The following is a 20054-nucleotide window of genomic DNA, read 5'->3' as shown; positions in this document are numbered from 1 at the left end:
TCATCTTAATTGCAACCACTCCTAACCTACCTTAATGGCAACCTATTAGAATTATTTGGCAGTGCTTATTCAATTTAATTAAGTGTTTACTCAATAAATTTTGATTACATGAAATTTTATAATAAAAAAAATGTATCATTTTAAAATCACCGAGTGAATGAACTAACTTGTATAAAATTGTTCTAATTTTTTATTTTGAATTGAAGTCCGGTAGCGTTAAATTATCAGAATATTTTTTTCCTCAGTCCAAAATGGTTCTAGCAACTTGAATAAGTTTGTTTCTTTTGTTAAATATTGAAAAGAGAATTTTGCAAAAATAAAAATAAAAATACTTATGATCTATACAATTTAAATAATACATTAAAAATATATTCATAAAACATACAAACAAAATGTTAAAAGAATTATAAAAAAAATCAGAAACTTTTAATAGAGTCCTTGAGGCACCTAATTATTTTGTCTGTTTCTTATCCCTCTTTTCTACTCGCAAAAGGCACAGATTTTTTTCTTTGGTACTGATAGGTGATAAACTCAAAACCATCGTCGCCAATCAAATCAAGGTACCTTAATGTTCGAGATAAATAAATAAATACAGAAGAGAAAAGAAATGAAGTTGTCAGGTGACAGAGGCAGCTTTATCTTCTTTTTCTGACCTCGCTTCCATCCCCTTTCATAGTAATGATTCCGCAGCTTACTCTTTTCTCTGTCTCTCTTTCTCTTTCTCTTTTCTCTCTCAAAACAAAACAAAACTTGAATACATACATACATACATGCCCCTTACTTTGCTTCTTCATCTCTCTCTCTCTCTTTCTCAATATTCACCAGCACAGCGCAGCACACAAATCAATCAATCAATGAAATCGTGTTTAATGCCTTTGCTTCTCCCTCTTTCTGTGTGTATGTAAAATCTTTGTTTTTATCAGAGGTGGTGCAGAAAGTTGTGTCTCAGATCCCTATATACACCGAAAACGATACAACTGTGTGCTGTGTACAGTGTGCACCGTGCTTCTCTCTCTCTCTCTCTCTCTCAATATCATCATTTTACATATTACTACTACACCTAGCTATTACCGAATAGAGTGGTCCTCAACCTCAACCTAAAGCCTCACTCTTTTTTTTTGCCTTTTCCTTTCCTCTTTACCCTATATTATTCAACCCAATCCTCCTTTCCCTTTGCCTTTGAGGAAAAGAAAGGAAGAGATGCAAGAAGCAGGCTTGGGAATGATGGGTGAGGTCTCCGGCGATCAGCACCGTCAGCTGAAGGCGGAGATAGCGACTCATCCGCTGTACGAGCAGCTTCTGGCAGCACACGTGGCATGCCTCCGTGTGGCGACTCCCATCGATCAGCTTCCACTCATTGATGCTCAATTATCTCAGTCTCACCATCTTCTACGCTCTTATGTCTCACACAACACTCTTTCTCTCTCCCCTCATCACCGCCAAGAACTTGACAACTTCCTGGTAAATTTGTAGTCTTTCTTTGTTTGTTTGAGGCCATAGAGTGATTAATTATATATATTTGTGCCAACAAAGACAATTTTCATGGATGGATGTTGTTGGTGTTACTACTTACTACTGCAGGCACAATATTTGATAGTTTTGTGTACATTTAAAGAACAGCTTCAGCAACATGTCAGAGTCCACGCCGTCGAGGCTGTCATGGCCTGCCGTGATATCGAAAATACCTTACAAGCTCTCACTGGTATTTATTATGCTATCTATCTTATATTCTACCTTTTTTTTTACTTTAATTTACTCCCTAGCTGGTTTATTTTTAATTTATTCTATCTTTTCTTTTTTTCATTTGTTTAGATGAACAACTGCTACTTGATTACTTAATATAAATGGTTCATTTGCTACTTGACTACTAATATAAATATCATTTATATTAATAATAAAATGAACAAGTTATTTTAGGCAGGCATATGTAATGTGATGATATTTTTTGTGGGCGTGTAAAATTAATTTTCTCACTATAATAATCATGTCCCTTATAGGCTTATGCATATAACTTATAAGTATTGTTTTGTTTCTTGTGTTTGACGGGATTTAGCAGAAAGGAGAGAAGCTACATAATGGTATACATAATTTCTTTTCTAAAACTTTTTCTTATCGATTAAATTAGACTAAGGAATGGAGTGGTAGGGTCTATTAATGTTATCTGGTGGAGTGTATACAAATGGCAATGAGAAGAGTTAGTTAGTTTGGTGAGGAATGGTAGACCCTCTCGTCCCACTGCCAACGACTTATAATGCCGTAACTGAATTATTTTGTTCCAGAAAGGATCTGCCATATATTTATCTCTATAATACAGTTTTCAGAAGAAAAAAATTTCTTACTACATGATACTACTATTAGCTACTTTTATTATTTTATTTGTATTTAGTTAAATCAAATGGAAGTGGGACACGGGGAAATCAGACAAATTACGAGATGACAATGATTATATATATATATATATATATACACACACAGTAATATGAGACACTTGGAACAGTTTTTATTTTGGGAGAGACGCTTGGAACAGTTAATTGACCGTTCCTCGTTTGTGTTCCCTGCAATGGATGTACTGCATGAAAAAAAATCCCAAAATGCTTGGCACTTAGGCTTCTTGTCAATCCGCATCAGCATTCAGTTCTGATTTGATTTGTGGACAGGTACGATTTTACTACTAGGGATTTCTATTTTTTCTAATACAAAAACGACCATTTCACACATACTGGAGGTGAATTGCTGGCAAGAAAGAAATTAGAAGAGATAGAGGAGGGGGAAAGGGAAAACAGTTCACACACAAATATATAATACTAAAGAAAAATATAGGTAAAAATTAAAAGGCATGTTAGGAAAAAAAATATTAGCAAAGGAATGTAGAAACTTGACAGTGAGAACACAGCAACAGACAACTTAATTTTCAAAAATGAAAATAAGGAATGAATAACAAACAATAAAGCAAATAAAAAGTAAAATAAAATTCAAAAGATGAGTTTAGAGTAGTATGAATTGAAGCGTAATGCACTATTCTTAAAGAAAAAATGTCTCATTGCCAGTAAGCTGTTGGAAATGTAAAAATATAGGTCTGAAAAGATTAAAGTTTTTTTTAAAGATTAAAATTGATTATATTGCTTTCCTTTAATTCCTTTCCTTATACACAAGATTTTTTTTATCATTAATGTTTATAAAAAGGGTGCATGTGTGCATGCGATAGGTGAGAAAAGGAGAAAGAGGGAGAATAATTAAAAAAAGACCAAGGAGAAAATGAGAGGTGTGTTAAATGATGTGATTAAAAAAGAAAATAAGATAAAAGGAAGGAAGACATTTAAAAAAAGATGTTAAAGAAATGGGTGTTAAAAAATCAAAAACCTTTTTTAAGAGGCATAAGGCATTCAGAATTATTTAGAACTTGTTGGTAAATGGTAATCCTATTATTGGACATGCTTCCATGGACGAGGGTGTTGTGTGATGATTGCTTGAGGCTGACTAGTTGGTGCATGCTGTGCTCTAACCCGGCTGACCGGTATATTTAATGCATCATACATAATAGTACTCCATAAGAAACATTTAGAAGTTGTAACCCACCAAAAGTGAAACTACATAATAGGCTTTATATGTTTCATCTCAATGGATAATATTAGCTGTTATAAACAATTTAATGAGTTTAATAGATATATATTTTTAGTTGTTAATTAAACAAATTTATTATGCATGATAATTTTTAATTAAGTAATATTGTAAAAAGTTTTTAATTAGTGAACGTGCTAACAAATCAACTGTCTTTAGGGTACCAATTAAAGATTTTAAAATATTTTTTTCTAGAAAAATATTCCCAACATATCTCACCATAGTTTTTCATGATTTTTTAATTAATTTTTTAACTAGTGTTGTTAGAACACCCAATTACAGGACTCTTTTGTTGATCATTATCCTTAAGAAAATGATTTTTTTTAATTGTAACATTTATTGTTACTAATTCATTAAATATCATGATTTTAAATAACTTCTTTTGTTGATTTATTAATTATTAATTGTTCTCATAACAATGATAAGCAAAATAAAAAAAAATAGATTTAATGTCTTAAAAATATACAAAATATTCAACTAATATTGTTTCTTCTTTTAGTAAGCAGGCAGATTGACTTATGTATGAACATATTATAAGATGATTTAGAATTCTTCTTATTTATCCTGTAGTTTTGGATGTATCTGTTAAGGAAAATTGACTTATGTATGTCAAAATAGGATATATGAGATGCAAAATGTAAGTTATATGTGACAACATTCACTTAATTACAACGATCCAGAATTGGAACACATTACTACTGTTAGCTTTCAACTTTCAAGCGAGTATCTAGTTATTTATCTTATATAATTTTTGACATGTATTTAAAGCTTGATTGATCTACGTAAAATCTTATGTCGATGCAAGATATAAATTGATCAATGATGAATTTCCTTCACCTATAAAAAGCTGGATTAAATACTCATGTTCGTCTTTTATGAAATTAGTATATGCATGGGCAGCCGTATGACGAATTTCTTTCCATGTTAATTTTTCTTCTAAATAATCCAATTTCAGTCGTAAAATTTCTATTTTCTAGTTTAACTTGAGATGCTTCATGTCCATGCTAGATATCGTGAAACACTTATGGTTATTTCGGTATCCAACTATATGTGCACCTCATAATTATTGATAATATGACCGCACATATGGCCTATTTAAGTGGGATAACGAAGAGGATATTCAACTATCCCTTTTGGACCTCTTCAAAGCATAAAACTCACTTTACGAGAACATTAATAGTATTAGTATTTCAGTTGGCCTGGTCAATGACTTTGGTGAATTATGATTGAAAATAGATTACTAATCTATTATTGATGTTATCGGCGACTAACTTTTTTGCCTGATTTTATGTATGATTAAGATGTGTCAAACATTTTGGCATTGTTTTGAGACCCCGTCACGGTTCCACTAACAAAAGAGGGACCCTTCAATTTAGACTGCTCCCCGTGACTTGCACTTTCAAATGACAAAGTGATCAGGCCAAAATTTATGGTATTTTCTGGTTTAATACATTAGTTGGAGCTGATGAAAGATAAAATTCTCTCCTAATTTCGTTCTAAAGAGTAATTGCATAGTAAAATAAGATGAGGCTAAGATGCTAGACATAACCAAGCCCCCTTCCCTTAGTTATGCGCCAATTCCAATAATTTGATTGCAATTCCCATGTATCTACCAGTTACCATTACATGTGTGATGTGTGAAGTATATCTTCAGTGACAAACTTAAATTTCTGTAGTATACAATTTATTATCTACAGCCTAGTACATGGGAACTTTGGCATCAAATCACATTTTTTTGTTTTTACCCTTTTAAATGTTCCCAAATTTAAGCTTTGCAATTTAATTATATTTCAGGAGTGAGTTTGGGAGAAGGAACTGGTGCAACAATGTCAGATGACGAAGATGATTTACAGATGGATTTTTCTTTAGATCAATCTAGCGCTGAAGGGCATGACATGATGGGATTTGGTCTTCCTACAGAATCTGAAAGGTCATTGATGGAAAGAGTTCGCCAGGAACTAAAGATTGAGCTGAAACAGGTCATTCTTATAGTTAATAATATATTGATGTGACATGTTGTTTACTATATTCCTTAAGTTTGAATCACCAACCAGTTTTAATAATCTCTGCAGGGTTTCAAGTCAAGAATTGAAGATGTCAGGGAAGAAATATTAAGGAAACGTAGAGCTGGGAAATTGCCAGGTGACACAACTTCTGTGTTGAAGAACTGGTGGCAGCAACATGCAAAGTGGCCTTACCCAACTGTGAGTGACCACCTTATATTCTTGCATCTTACTCTTTTTCAATATTTTCATAATTTATTTTATGTTTCTTTGAAACCAATTCTAATTGCTGCAATGCACGTTTACACAACGACGTTTCTTTGCTAATTAATCGGTCATGCCCCAATATTGCTACTAAGATTCAACAAATTGTGACATATATACATATAATGTATTATTGGCAATTGGCATATTTCTACCCAATGAAAGAGTTTTAGAGTTTAGCACGTGAAGTTTTGATGATATATATGATGATATAGCAAGTTATATAACCTCTGAGGCTCTGACTGATTGAGTTTGCATTGTACCTTTGTTATATGGTTTGTTTCAGGAAGATGACAAGGCAAAACTTGTGGAGGAGACAGGGTTGCAGCTGAAGCAAATTAATAATTGGTTCATCAACCAAAGGAAACGTAACTGGCACAGCAACTCTCAATCGGTTACTTCTTTAAAGTCCAAACGCAAGAGGTAGACATTATATTATTTTGTCCCTAACTATGTGGAACAGCTAGCAAGCAACACAACTATATATAAGGACATGCTTATTGCTGATAAAGTGTAGTCCCACTAAGGATTCAGAAGATAGTAGATGGGTTACTGTAATATTGTAAGATAGCTGAAACAAATTCGAGGCTGGCTGTAAATTTGTGGAACTTAACGTATGCAAACTTTTCTTTTAGGTGTGGTTAAGTTGCCTCTCTTTTTAACTGTCTTTGTAAATTGTTTTGCTACTTTTCTGACCGGCGGAAGAATTATTATTACTACTACACAGATGATTGAAATATTCGCTGTTCTATTATTCTCTTTGGTCCAATATTTGAACTTTTATATCACACAAATTATTTTTTTATGCAATAGAGAAATAAGATTGCTTTCATGGATGAGAGAATTGTGTTTGACTTTTGATGATATAAAAGAATTTTACACACACTAAGAATTAAAATAGATCGTTTTTCCTCATGTTAACCTAGCATAGCCTTACACACAGTCTGTCAATCTTTTGAGCTAATTAAAATTACTGTTTAAATTTATTAGTAATATGATGTGCTTTTTTTGGATTAAAATAATACTCTTTTAAAACTTTTCTTCTATAAAAATATTTCTTTAAATTATGTTTGGTTTAGATTTTTTCATAAGATTTTTTTAAGTCGAATCTAATACTCATTAAATGAAAATTAAGTGTCACATTAACGAACCTTCATTGGCCATTAAGGATGAGAATTGAGATCATTCTCTTTGAAAATTGTTTTTGGAGGCCCGCAAGGCAACTAAACCCAATGCTTGATTTATCTTTACCACAAGATCCATCAGGTGTGAGATGATTTAAAAAATCAAGTATGAGATTAATTTTTTTTTTATCTATAAATGTTAATTGTTAGTATTTTATTAAAAATTAAGTATGAGATGATTTCAAAAAACAAGTATAAGATTAAATTAATGTAGGAGGATTTCAGGCTTTTAATACGTATCATCAAATGCTATTTACATAAATTTTATTGGGTAATGATAAATAGACATTTCATTATTACAAATACTCATTAAACATCTTTTATTTATCTATATCTCTATTTTTGTCATGTTATATTTTATCTTATATTTATTATTTCTCTCTTTTATTTATCCTTTTCTAAATATTGACGAACATATAAATGTCCACAGAACATTACTCAATTTTATTTACTACAGTGAGTATATATCATATAATGGTAGATGTACTTTTTCTTTTGTTTCTTGACATAATTTTTTTTTCTCGCATATTATTGTTCAGTTAACATCTACAGCTTTTTTCGGCCTGTTGGGCCTTAGTGAAAATTCTTGCCGTTCTATGATGCCTAACCAAGGTCTAGTTTTGTTGGGAGGTAATATTCTCACTACCAGATTTGTGTTTTACACTATGCAACGAAATGCATGTGTGCTTTAATTTATTTTCTTTCAAAGATATCCTTTGCATGGAATCATGATTCTATTGGCAAAATACACAATATAATTATGTTTCTATTGTGTAAGAGAGAGTGCAAAAAAAAAAAAAATAATAATAATAATAAACAAGGAAATCATGATTTTGTTGTATATTTTATAAAAAAATCATATTTTCATGGTATAATTTTTTTCCAACTCTTTTATACAATGGAAACATGTTTTTGTTATATAAAAGAGATGAAAAAAATTACACAACAAAAATAAAATTTTATTAACAAAATACCCAACAAAATCTTGTTTTTGCTATCTATTTGTTTTACTCCCTCTTACACAACATAATGATTCGGTTATATATTTTGACAATAGAGTTATGTTTCGGTGAAAATGATATTTTTGAAAGAAAAAAATTAAAACATACCTAGGTAATTTAAAAAACAAATTTGGCAGTGAGAATAGTACCTCCAAGTTTTGTTTGATGTTTTAAACTTGGGCACCGATGGATATATCTAGGTTTAATTATAATAGGAAAATGCGATTTCTATGTATGTATTTTCTGTGTTTTTTTTTTTATGTTTGTAAGTTCAAGATTTGCTATCTAGCTTGTTAGTTCTGAGCATGCGTGTCTGATCTGTTATTGTTAAATGTTGATATATTGTGCATTGTTGCAACGTTCTGTTTTGCTTCCTGTATGTTTCAGCATTTTCAATGAACGATCTATTTATTGATTTATCGACAAAACAAATAAAATTGGGCACGCATGGAAAGCTCGTGTGTTCTCCATTCTCAATTCTAGATTCCGCACAATTCATATAAGATACTTGATTTTCACCCAAGTTTTTGTATTCTGTTTCCACTTGCTATATATAATATTGTATTTTGTTTCCACTTGTTTTATCTTTGTTTTTATTTTTTTATCATTAATTAACAGTGCAGTCATGACTTATTCATTTTTTTTTCTTTTCTTGATCACCATTCATGAATCCTGACTTATTCTAGATCTCATTCTCCTATTACTTTATCCGTCAAAGTTGAAACACTCCAATCCAATTGTATCACAAGTGGGTCAACACCATTTTCAAATTCCAGTCTTCTCCCTCTCAAGCTATGACACCTACTTCTTCAAATGCTCATTGCTCACCCCCACATTCCATTGGTCAGATCCATCACCAACACCAACCAATAGTTCTTTCACAAACTCTCTGACATTCCAAAAGGAGACACTTGCTAGTTACTACATTACATTACATGGCGGCTCACTATAAAATATCCGCTTGAAGTTGATTCAAAGGGTAATGTGAAGCCTCTTTTTGGCTGTGAGACATTCCCAGACGTTGGTGGGAACATAAGTGGCAGCTTCACAGGATCCAAAGGATATTTTAGCATCTGATCATTTATGTGATCGAGTTCTCAAACTCAGTGAATAGTACAGTAGACTTTAGTAGCTTATTTACAATATTTAGATTCTTCTGGGAAGAAAAAAAAAGGAGTATAAAGGTTTGGACTTATCACCTGCTTTGAAGTACTAGTTTACACTCAATGACTTATTTAGGATTTAATTCTGAGAACCGTTTTACATTCAGTTTACCTGCTTTGAAGTACTAGTTCCTTCAAAAGCTTGCTTCGTTCTGAGAACAATTCTGAGAACCGTTTTACATTCAGTTGCTGTCGCTGCCAAATTTTGCTAAATTCTGAAACGTTCCCACATGTGTGCTATATTAGCACATGGATCGATCTGCTTCCCAATTTTTAGCCAACACAAGCAATCTTCACGTTTGTGGTAGCATGAATAATTATTTGATACTTCGTGATTTCCATTATAATTATAGTGTAAGAATTTTTTTTATCCCAATATAATTTTTATTTTATTTTTTTAATATAACATTAATTATTTTTTTATTTATATCTCTTATATATTAATGATTAACTATAAAATTTAAAAATAAATTAGTTAATGAAGATGTAAGGTTAATTTTACAAAATTAATATTCTTATTTATTTATTTATTATTTTTCTTGATCCGTATAAAATAACATAACATAATTATAGTTTTGAGACTGAGGAAATATTTGAAAAAGAATTTCAAAGCAATTCATTTGTTGCTAACATTTCAACCTCATTAAAGTGCCGATATATGACGTGTAAGTTTGGAAAGAAGTTGGAAATTTAATCTTTCCAATGCATTAAATATGTGATTTCATGTTTTGATTTTAGCTGGGAGAATTCAAAAATATTTTTACGGGTAAATAATGATTTTTTTTCTTCATTTTGCATATCGGAATTTGCAGTTATATATATATATAACTTTAGTCCAAGTATAGCCTAAGTACTTATGGCTCTGTTTGATAGAAAAAAAATTAAAATGAAGAGGATAAAAATAAAAATATTTAAATTAAAATATAATATAAGAGACGTGAAATTCATGAGATGTGTACTATTTTATTAACTATTTTTTTTCTCTTTCATTTATTTTCTCTTATCAAACGTGACATATGTGTTTATGTATGTGTATAATGCATTGGACAGAGGAAAATCCATTCTATCAACATTGTAAAGATACACTTAGTATTGATCATTTATTCTAATCTCAATAGAACTAAAAGATGGTTAATATAATACTATGAGATAATTATATTTCTGTACAAAAAGTCTAATTTATATTGAATTCTCACCACAATTAATTAATATTTCAATTTTGCTTAATCTATCACTTTTTAATCACCGTCGTGCTCACTGGTCCGAAAAAGACAGAAGAAGAAAAAAGGAAAATTGTCCACTCCCTCATGCCGAGATTGTATTGTATTAGAAAGAGAGAGAGAGGATGGGAGCGGCGAGGAGCAATTGAAATTGCTGATGGTTGGATTGGTGGTCTATTGGGTAAACTTTAGATGGAGGAACTTCACTCTAAGTTGAAGAAGGAGTTTCCTCAACTTTAATTTTGTCCATCAAGGACTCCCTCGTTAAGGCATAACATAACTTGAATTGATCTGAATTCAGATGCTGTGCTTTTGCTTCTTTCGTGTGTATTGCTGCATTTAATTTTAATTTTTATTATTGACTACATGATGACATTATCTAGCTACTTAATTATAAGAAATCAATTCTTGCATCATCTTTTTCTCTTGCTCCAGTTTTGAGTGAGAGCCAGCCATGAACTCATTTTTGCTATCAAGAATGATTCTTGGTTTCTTCAAACTACCAATGATTGAAAAGTGAAAACGAAGTCTTACGTGTAGTCACTAGGATCTTGTTATGATAATCAACGGGAGTAAGAGATAGCCATGCTGTTTTCGTTATGTACTCGGTTATAAATGTTTGGACAAGTAAAGATGCATCCTTTTAATGAAAGAACGCTTCAGCCTATGACATTTAATTTATGATCTCAAAATATCCCCACATTACGCTGGCCCACCAAAAAACAATACCACATGGAATTGGAAAGATATAATTCTTCCATGCTTCGGAACTCTTGAAAACCGACAGATGAGTAAATGATTAATTAACAAGAAATAATTATTTTTTAGTAAATAACTTGTGTTTTCTTTCAAAAAAAAATTATCAACCAATGTTTAAGAGGTGTGAAATTTCAAATAGAAGAATAATAATGCCATATATTTTTAATCCTTTTTCTTTAAAGACTAACTTCCCTTATAGTTTATTCTAAAAAAAACTCCACTTATAGTTTCATAGTCATTATTTGTATTTACTTTTATAATTATTTGAATAAGAAAAATGAAGTGTTATAAAATTTGTAATTACTTTTATAATTTATTTGTATTCACCTATACATATGACTTTTATTGACTTAAGAAAAATATATGGTGATGTGCAAAAATAAATGTTATAAATAAAAGGTTCTGGAAAACATAGATGTTTGTGTAACTTAACTATATTAAACATGCATGTTAGGGTAACTACCAGTGTAAGAATAAGGATTTTTTTGCTAAGAATTTTCATGTGTTTAATTTTTTTTACTGCAATCTTCATGTGTTTATTAGGAATATATAAAATATTATTTCTAAATACATACTTTTAAATATAATATAATTTTAATTGAGAAATAAAAAAATTAACTATATACTTGGAACTTTAGATATAAGAGTAAATTTATATTAAAAAAAAAATCGATTCAACTGACAAAGAGTTCACATGGTTTTAAGTCTTGTACCTGTAAAAAAAGATAAAATAAAGTCCAAGAATCACCCTAAAGAAAACTATTAAAAGAGATTTTATGATAAATAATCCTAAAAATTTGATTTTTAATTGAGTCCAACCACATCATGTGATTCATACATATAATAACCGGCCTGAATAAAAGCTATTGCAACTTCTTTTTTTATTCAAAGACTAATTTCCATTCACTAAAATGCAAAAAAAAAAAAAAAAAAAAAACAGAAAAAGATAAATTTTGGACTCGAGTAACTAGCTACATCTTAAAAGAGTACAATAAAATATTTGAACCGAGAATACTTATCACCCAGAAACAATTTACCTACAGAACTATCACAAATAACAATACCCTTCATTCTAGGCGAAGTTGACAGCTGATTGTACATGCTCAACATCAGTGGCCATTAGCAATGCCATTAGCAACGCCATTAGCAATCACACCGTTCTCAGCGGGAGTCAAACTGCTCTCTTTAGTTTTCTTTGAATAGAATCTCCGATACATGGAGTCAACTTCAGTGAGGTAGAATGTGCCTGGAGATAAAAGGCTAGTGTCCTTGCTTGTCACAAATTCCTTTCCACCATACCTATGCTCCATTAGCTTCAGGTTTTCAACAAACTCCTCTGGGGGAAACTGCATTAAAAAAACAAACTCATCAAAAAACTATTCAAAACAGGATTCTGTTTCAATCATCTTAACAAACATTGCAACAATAATCAAAACAAAGGACTGATCGACTTAAACTATTTATTCTCCCGTAGTCACGTTGACTTTCAAGGTAGTATTGATCTTCAAGTTCTGAGATACTTCCTAGAATAATACATCTATCTTCGAAGTTTCTAAAATTTCAGGAAGGACACAACTAAAAGGAAATAGAAAAAGGAAACTTCTTTAGCACCTATATACGCATGGTTGATTCAACTAAATTTAAGTAAATAATCCCCCCCCCCCCCCCCTAAAGCTTTAAAAAAAATCCCCCAAACATGCAATAGTACCTGACACTAACTATATCAACCATACACCAGAAGTAGAAATCAGGAATTCTTTTATTTAATCTGTCTCTCAACCTGGCCTCTATCAAGGTGATTCAGATTCGAGTACAAGAAGTAAGTACTAGAATATACAGAGTGTTTGCAATAAAACCCAGGAAATTCGAGAGTCCTTGCCCTCCTGCCCAATCTTTGCACAATTCCAAAACTGATACTACTCCCCTCTTCTCTGTTATTTGTTCCCCTCCTATTTACTAATTATTCTCTCAACTGTCTAACCGTCATTTCTATTAGGACAGCTTTCAAAAGTAACAGCTGTTCCTTGGTCTAATCTGTTGCATCCCTTCCCACTCATTCTAACATAGACCTTCTTGATAGGAGGCCAAACAATATCTCTGTCCGCTAAGAAATTTGTCAGTTGAGTCAAATATTTGTTAAAACAAATGCATTCTTATGTTTTTGGCATGGCTACGTTTAATTTAATATTAAACCAGAATAGCACATGTGGAACATTTCCATATTTGATTAGATTTTTATAGATCATTACCTCATGTCTTGACTTCAATTTTCCATCGACATCCATCACTCTAGCAATGTTTGACAAGCTAAACGGATGTTGACTGTCTCGTAATTGCAACGAAAACATGGTGGCAGTTAAGCCACTACCGTATGAGAATAATATCACCCTCTTACCTGCCTGAAAATTGAAAAATGTAAATATTCATTAGAAAGCACAAAACATTGTTGTGATGAAGTTTAGCCATAGATAGTGGTCAGAACATTCACCAATGTGCTATTTTTGTTGTGAATAAGGGAGGCAAATGCTGCATAAAGAGACGCCGTGTACATGTTTCCAACTTGCTTTGGAATCAGAGTAGTTGGTTGTACCTTCTGATCATATAGAGGCTTTGCTACTTGCTGGGATGCCTACAAATTAATAATATAGCACCCATCAGCAAAAAGTTTCATTTCTGTTCATTTGCAATAGAAACAGGAGATTATTGACTTTTGGGGATAGGGTCTCAGACCTTTTCAAGATCCCGACTTTGGTAGCTCTCATCACCAGATAAAGTTGCAAAAGGTCCCAGTTTTTCTTTGGCAACCTCATCTACAGAGCTGCAATCATAATCAATTCTAAGACACTCTCACATTAACTGATTAAAAACGAAACTTTTCCAGAGGATGGAGAAATGAAGAGGACCTGGAATTCATTAAGAAGTCATTGAAAACCAACCGAGCAAAACTCTTCTGTACAAGCTGCAGAAGCAAATAGAATTAGAAGAAATATACAATTAGACACACTGAAGAAAAACAAATATGTACATATTAAGAAGATACATCAATGAGATACAGAAATATATAGAATATGTTACAGGAAGCATTATTATGCATCATATGGAGTTGGGAGATTAAATACTAGATCCTTAAGAAATCTAAACTACCTTGTTATAAGGAGAGTGAAATACAAAGTATTCAGCATCAGAAAGAGAAAATTGTTTTCCCTCGAATTTCTCATACCTGCAAAAGTAAATATGGTTAGTTAATTCATCGGTTAGTTATTATTGATGTTTTGAACACAATACAAGTGTTAATTCAAATTACAAATATTATTAGATTTATTTATTTTCAACTAATAAGAAGAATGCTTATCAGCAGGGCACTGCAAGTCTTAATACAAATATGATCAGATTTACTTATTTTTGACTAGTAAGTGGAATGCTTATCAGCAGGACAAGCTCAGTATCCTGTCTAGCTCGAATTCCTTCATTCATACAGTCAGTTCTTTTCAATTTTAAACCTTGATGGGTCCCATTTAGAATATAAGAAATGCTAATAACACACTCTAACACACTATTGCAAGATAAAATTTATTGGAACTCACATTTCCTATTTCATGAGTCTCACTCGTGATTTGGTGAGTTCAATTAAATTTCAATATGCACAAGTCGCATTATTACACCATTTAAGATTTTGAAAATGTGATTTAGTGTAACAAAAAAAATGTCAATAGGGACCAAGACAGGTCGGACTCAGCATCAAGTCAGTAAAATGTGGAGTAAACCTATATTTAAATTGGGTTATTTGGGCTGACTCTTTCAATCAGTTGATTATCAATCAATTTGAATGGGTCTGATTTTATATTCACATTTTATATTTATAAAACATATGTTCATTAGAACTAAATTTAACATTAGAGACTTACTTGTGACAGAAATTCTTATAGCAAGAATCAACAGCCATGAGGTAACAAGTTTGTGAAAGCTTTCCATCAACAACCTACAGCACAAAAAATATGTGGAATTATTACAGTTGGCATCCTGAAACACTATCAGCAGGTTATGGGTAAAAGTAAATGGACATGAACGATCAAATGCTATCCTTCATGGCATATCAAGACAAAAATAAAGTGCAACTTGCAAGGATAATTTTGATCATGACGAGGAAAATAATTGCTAGTAGTTTTTCAATGTTTATGATCCCAAAAGTCAAATGTTATAACAGAAAATGAAAAGGGATTCAAAAGCTTACTGGATATTCACTGGCAAGATTAGGCTTGTAAAAATCATAAACATGAGACATATGACTTCCTCTCAATTTGCTTTCAAAAGAAATGGGAGCATCAGGACCAATTAGCATGGCAATAGCAGCAGCTCCTCCAGTAGGTCGAGCAGGCCCTTCAGCATAAACCTGAGAAAGGAAACATTTTACACAAGCTTGAAATTAATCCACCATCATTAAGACATAATCTAGGACTTTGAATTAGGAAGTTGCACTGTCCTTATTACATATAAGAGAGTGCAAAGCATGTTTAGTATTGCTGAATATAGTCCAAATGCAATGTGAATGTTTAGGAAATTATCTTACTGCACTGTCAGTGCAGACAACAAGTCCATAGCGTCCATCCCATGAATTGCTCTCCACCCAATTGACACAATTAAACAGAGCAGCAGTTCCTCCATAGCATGCATTAGTTGAATCAACACCCTCAATGTCAGTATTTCCATATTTCTGTTTGTTTCAAACAAATAAATAAATCTTGTATTAGAAAGCAAAGGAAATAAATGATGTGATTGAGAAAATTATATGATAAAGCCAACCCAATCCAATTATTAACATTATAAATATCCTATAAGACAGTAAAACATTACTTGATAACTTTATATGAAGATGGTCACTGGTTAGTATTAGGATGAAAAGAGCACAGCTGTCAGAGCTAGGGATAAGCCACTTTAGCTGTGTGCTCTGTTTGACACACCCAAATTACTCAAGAAGTTTCAGTCCAAGATAAAATACGTGGAACTAAGGTTGAATCACTAAGTAAATAGGCATTTAAACTACAATCAGGAGATGAAGAAGTCAGTCTACTTTGACAAGGAGAATCATATATCCAAAATCCACGTGGTTAGACACTGAAAGTATACCTCGAAGATCTGCATCAGGAATGTCTTGATGGATTTGCTTTTGTCTATCACAGTCTCGCTTCCAACTTCCAGACGACCAACTAGCTTAGGATCAATCTCATATTTCTCAAGAAGAGAAGTAACCACTGTCAAACTGAAGATGCAATATTAGTCTTCAAGAAATGAGTTTAGAAATAGTATTAATTATAGGGTTGAAGATAAATCTTCAGCACTGGAGTCCTATACACCTATTCAACATTAAACATGCCAAAACCAGCCAATGAGTGTAAAATATATTAAAATGGCGTCAAAGTTCAACATGTCTAGGACTGTCACACAAGACAGATAAAACAATAAAACTACATTAAGACTAAAAGATCATAGAAGGTTAAAAGATTCATTTTAATCTAAAAGAGAGACAATACTAGTTGTACATAATGCAAAAATCTAATGACCTTGTGGTTTTAAATGGTTCACGACAACACAAAATAGGTCAAATTATTCCACGTATCCTGGAAAAAACTGACAGAGCTAAATCTTCATCATGGGTGGCATTAACCAGATCACCAATTTACATGTCCCCCAATGAGGGACCACCAAACCATTAGATAAAGCTTGTAAGTTGTAAAACTTACTTTAGCATTTACAAAATATGATGTATTATGATATCCTAGTCAATAAAGGACAAGGATAACTCGGAAGCAGGGATACTAACTACAAGCAACAACATGACAAGTCCAAACCCAGTGGCAAATCATAAGACTTATGGACCCAAAAACAGAGACGATCAAAATCAGAGTAGAAACCTCATTGAGATGACATCTTCTACTTCGGTACAGAATGACATGCAATCTTGTCCAAGACCAATGGTATACTTCCCTTTACTGGCACCATCATGAGTCTCCAATGCTTCCTGCACGTGGTTATGTGAAGAAAATGAAAACCGTAATTAAAAGTCAAAAAGGTTGAAGCAACTTCAATATTATATCAGTGAGATAATAAAAACAATAAAAAAAAAAGGTCCGAGCACATCGCTTCGGAAGCATCGAGAGTATTGTATAGCCTAAAAGAAAAGAAGCATGGGAAAATCCAGAAGAAATCAATAATTTGGTAGAGCTTTTGATTTCACATGACAACTTATCTAACAAAAAGTGAAAAAAGAAAAAACAAATCGGAGACCTCACAGTCACAGCATCAGTTTCCAACAAAAAATGATGGGAAAATCGATATGATGCACCTAAGAAAACCGTTATTGATTTGATTCGGTTCCAGGTCATGATTAGCTTAAACATCTTGAAGGAGGTGAGTAACAGTAAACGAACACAGCTTCCGCGGTTGTTTTTTGAAAACATAAAAAGAAAGAAGAAAAGATAGAAAATGAAAGTTGATGGGGATGACCTGCTGAACGCAAGCGGGAGGGAAGTAGATGTCAATGGCAAGGATCCCCACATTCTTTGCCATTTTCTGTTTGATCGAGTGAAGAGTGTGCAGGTTGGCAGAGAAAGAGAAAGAGGGTCACTCACATGGCAAGTGTTGGGAACTTAGCAGATATATATATATATATATAAAGGAAACAGCCACCAACCCCAAAGGTGTAGTGGTGTACGAGTACAAGCAGGACCCAACCCAACTGCTTCTCTCTTTCTCTTTTTAACCCCTTCCTTTCCCCTTTATTTCCCTCCTTCACTTTTTTTACCATCAATATTCTTAAAAATTACACTGAATATACTCACTTTCTCTTCCTTTCTGAAAACAAAATCAGAGAAATCAAACACAAAAATATAGTAGTTCTTCACGAAAAAGGTTTTTGTATTTTTATGGTTTTTAAATATTATAGTCACAGTTAAAAATCATTTTATCGAAAAAAATTATTATTATACTTATTATACATGTGGAAACACATCTATGCCAATAAATATTGTTATTATGTTAAAATTACCTAATAATTTTTTCACACGTTGGTATAAAAGAATGAATATCAAAGAATCTCCTACTATTTGAACTGTTGAAGGGCTCCATAGACAACTTTTAAAGTTTAAAACAAGTGCCGTTGCAATGCGGGCTGTGGCTCTCATGGTCCATATGCTTCCAGCTTCCCAATATATAATTATTGATGACTGTTGTGTTGGGTTTTTTCCTGGCTATGGGAAATAAAGGTTCAAATGAGAAGATTTGTATGTCTCACTTGTTTAAGTGGTGAGAGATTAGATTAGAGGGTGAGATACATTCGAAACACACTCATTCCAAGGGGAGAGAAAAAAACAGTAATCATTAAGAAAGAAAGAGAAAGAAGGAGAGGAGAAATCACTTATTTGTGATTTTCGCATGCTCACTTAAGAGTGTTTTTCATATTACAACTACGGATTCATTCATCATTAGATTAAGTTGATTTTTGGACAGCAGGTTCTACACATATGATATTTCAAATTGTCTGATTGGATCAGAAAAAAGATATCTGTAGAGATAGATAAATATTTCACATTGTCTGTTCTATAGTTTGAAGTTTTATCTTTTTGTCTCTATTGTATCAGTTGCTCTTGCATTGAGGGATTTTGCATGTTAAAAAAATTGTATCTATGTTTTAATCTATTTTGTGTTCTATACTTTATTGGTATTAGGTTCTTAATGTGAACTGTAGAAGCATTAATCACTTGCCAAACTCTTTTTTGTTTTCCAAACAGAAGAAAAAGATGGATTAAGAAATAGTTGGTAAAACGCAAAAAAAGTGCATTTTGTATTTCATATTGGTATAACTATGTGTTGGCACTCCAAAGTCGTGGATGAGTGATTACGCAACGCAAGGGAGCGGAATGAAGATTCGAGGCTTCTTGTCTTTAAATCAATTTGATGGGCACAAAATTAAGCAAAATGCACTTGGCATGACACCGAGGGTAGCTAGTAGCTAGTAGCTAATTCATCATTTTTCAATTACATTGCTATTTGTTTGGCCGAGTTGCAAACTACAAGCTACAATTTGACGTGGGATGAGCTAGCTTAATTAGGGTGATGCACTTGATCTTAAGCGTAAGTAACGGAGGATTAATTCTACCCGTGCCGTCTATTTCAACTTATTCCACTTTAGATTTTAATTTTGAGTATGTATATATATGTTAGGAGATGTAGTTCGTTCGTTACACGTCTAACGATTGCTTTCCTTAGCCTACTACCTCTGGTTCGGACCCAATCCCAACTTCTAGTTATCCCCAACATTGTGACTTGTGAGTACTAGCTTGTGTTACAACCATGCTTGTTAAGCAGACCATTCCGGTTAATTAATTTTGTTTATGTGCATAACAATTTTATTAATATTTAATCGTAAATTTATTCCATAAAAACAGTATGAATTTAAAGGGAAACAACTTGAAAAGAGAAGCCATGTCGATCCTAAAGAGATCAAATCTGATATATTAATTTCTCGACCTCGCGTTTCACGTTGCCAATAACAACCGCATAAATGAGGTCATTCAATAACTCATAATAAATTTATTCTTTAATCCACCTTACTTTCCACGCCCTGCACGAGGGGACACGGTTTGGTATATTTTTTCTTCCCTCCAATGAATGCACGGGATCGGACTATGTTTTAGGACTATGTTTTTTCATTAAAGTTAAATGATATTTTTTATTTTATTTTACTACATTAAATTTCAAATTTTTATTTTAATCATTTCTTTTATTTTTTGTTGTTGAAAATGTTAGTACTCCATTAATGTTTTAAAATTTGACATAATATTAAATA

The 20054-nt window shown here is 32.3% G+C and overlaps 2 protein-coding genes across 2 annotated transcripts; one reads left to right on the top strand and one right to left on the bottom strand.

Moving 5' to 3' along the window:
- Positions 1–415: 415 nt before the first annotated feature.
- Positions 416–6622, top strand: LOC100787023 (homeobox protein HD1). Its single transcript, XM_003538396.3, has 5 exons — positions 416–1461; positions 1582–1702; positions 5413–5597; positions 5691–5822; positions 6172–6622. Exons 1-5 carry the CDS (start codon positions 1201–1203, stop codon positions 6310–6312), a joined length of 840 nt encoding a protein of 279 aa, XP_003538444.1. The 5' UTR covers positions 416–1200; the 3' UTR covers positions 6313–6622.
- Positions 6623–11984: 5362 nt separating this feature from the next.
- On the bottom strand, positions 11985–17847 carry LOC100782595 (putative hydroxymethylglutaryl-CoA synthase). Its single transcript, NM_001360247.1, has 12 exons — positions 17714–17847; positions 17122–17228; positions 16337–16469; positions 15780–15923; positions 15444–15602; positions 15118–15191; positions 14357–14432; positions 14116–14171; positions 13943–14030; positions 13701–13841; positions 13462–13611; positions 11985–12558 (listed from the first exon to the last, which is right to left on the bottom strand). Exons 1-12 carry the CDS (start codon positions 17774–17776, stop codon positions 12322–12324), a joined length of 1428 nt encoding a protein of 475 aa, NP_001347176.1. The 5' UTR covers positions 17777–17847; the 3' UTR covers positions 11985–12321.
- Between the last annotated feature and the right edge of the window lie 2207 nt (positions 17848–20054).

The sequence above is a fragment of the Glycine max genome, chromosome 11 (assembly GCF_000004515.6).
Source record: "Glycine max cultivar Williams 82 chromosome 11, Glycine_max_v4.0, whole genome shotgun sequence".
Taxonomy (NCBI): domain Eukaryota; kingdom Viridiplantae; phylum Streptophyta; class Magnoliopsida; order Fabales; family Fabaceae; genus Glycine; species Glycine max.
The sequence above is the reverse complement of the archived record's forward strand: the minus strand, read 5'-3'. Positions and strand labels throughout refer to the sequence as shown.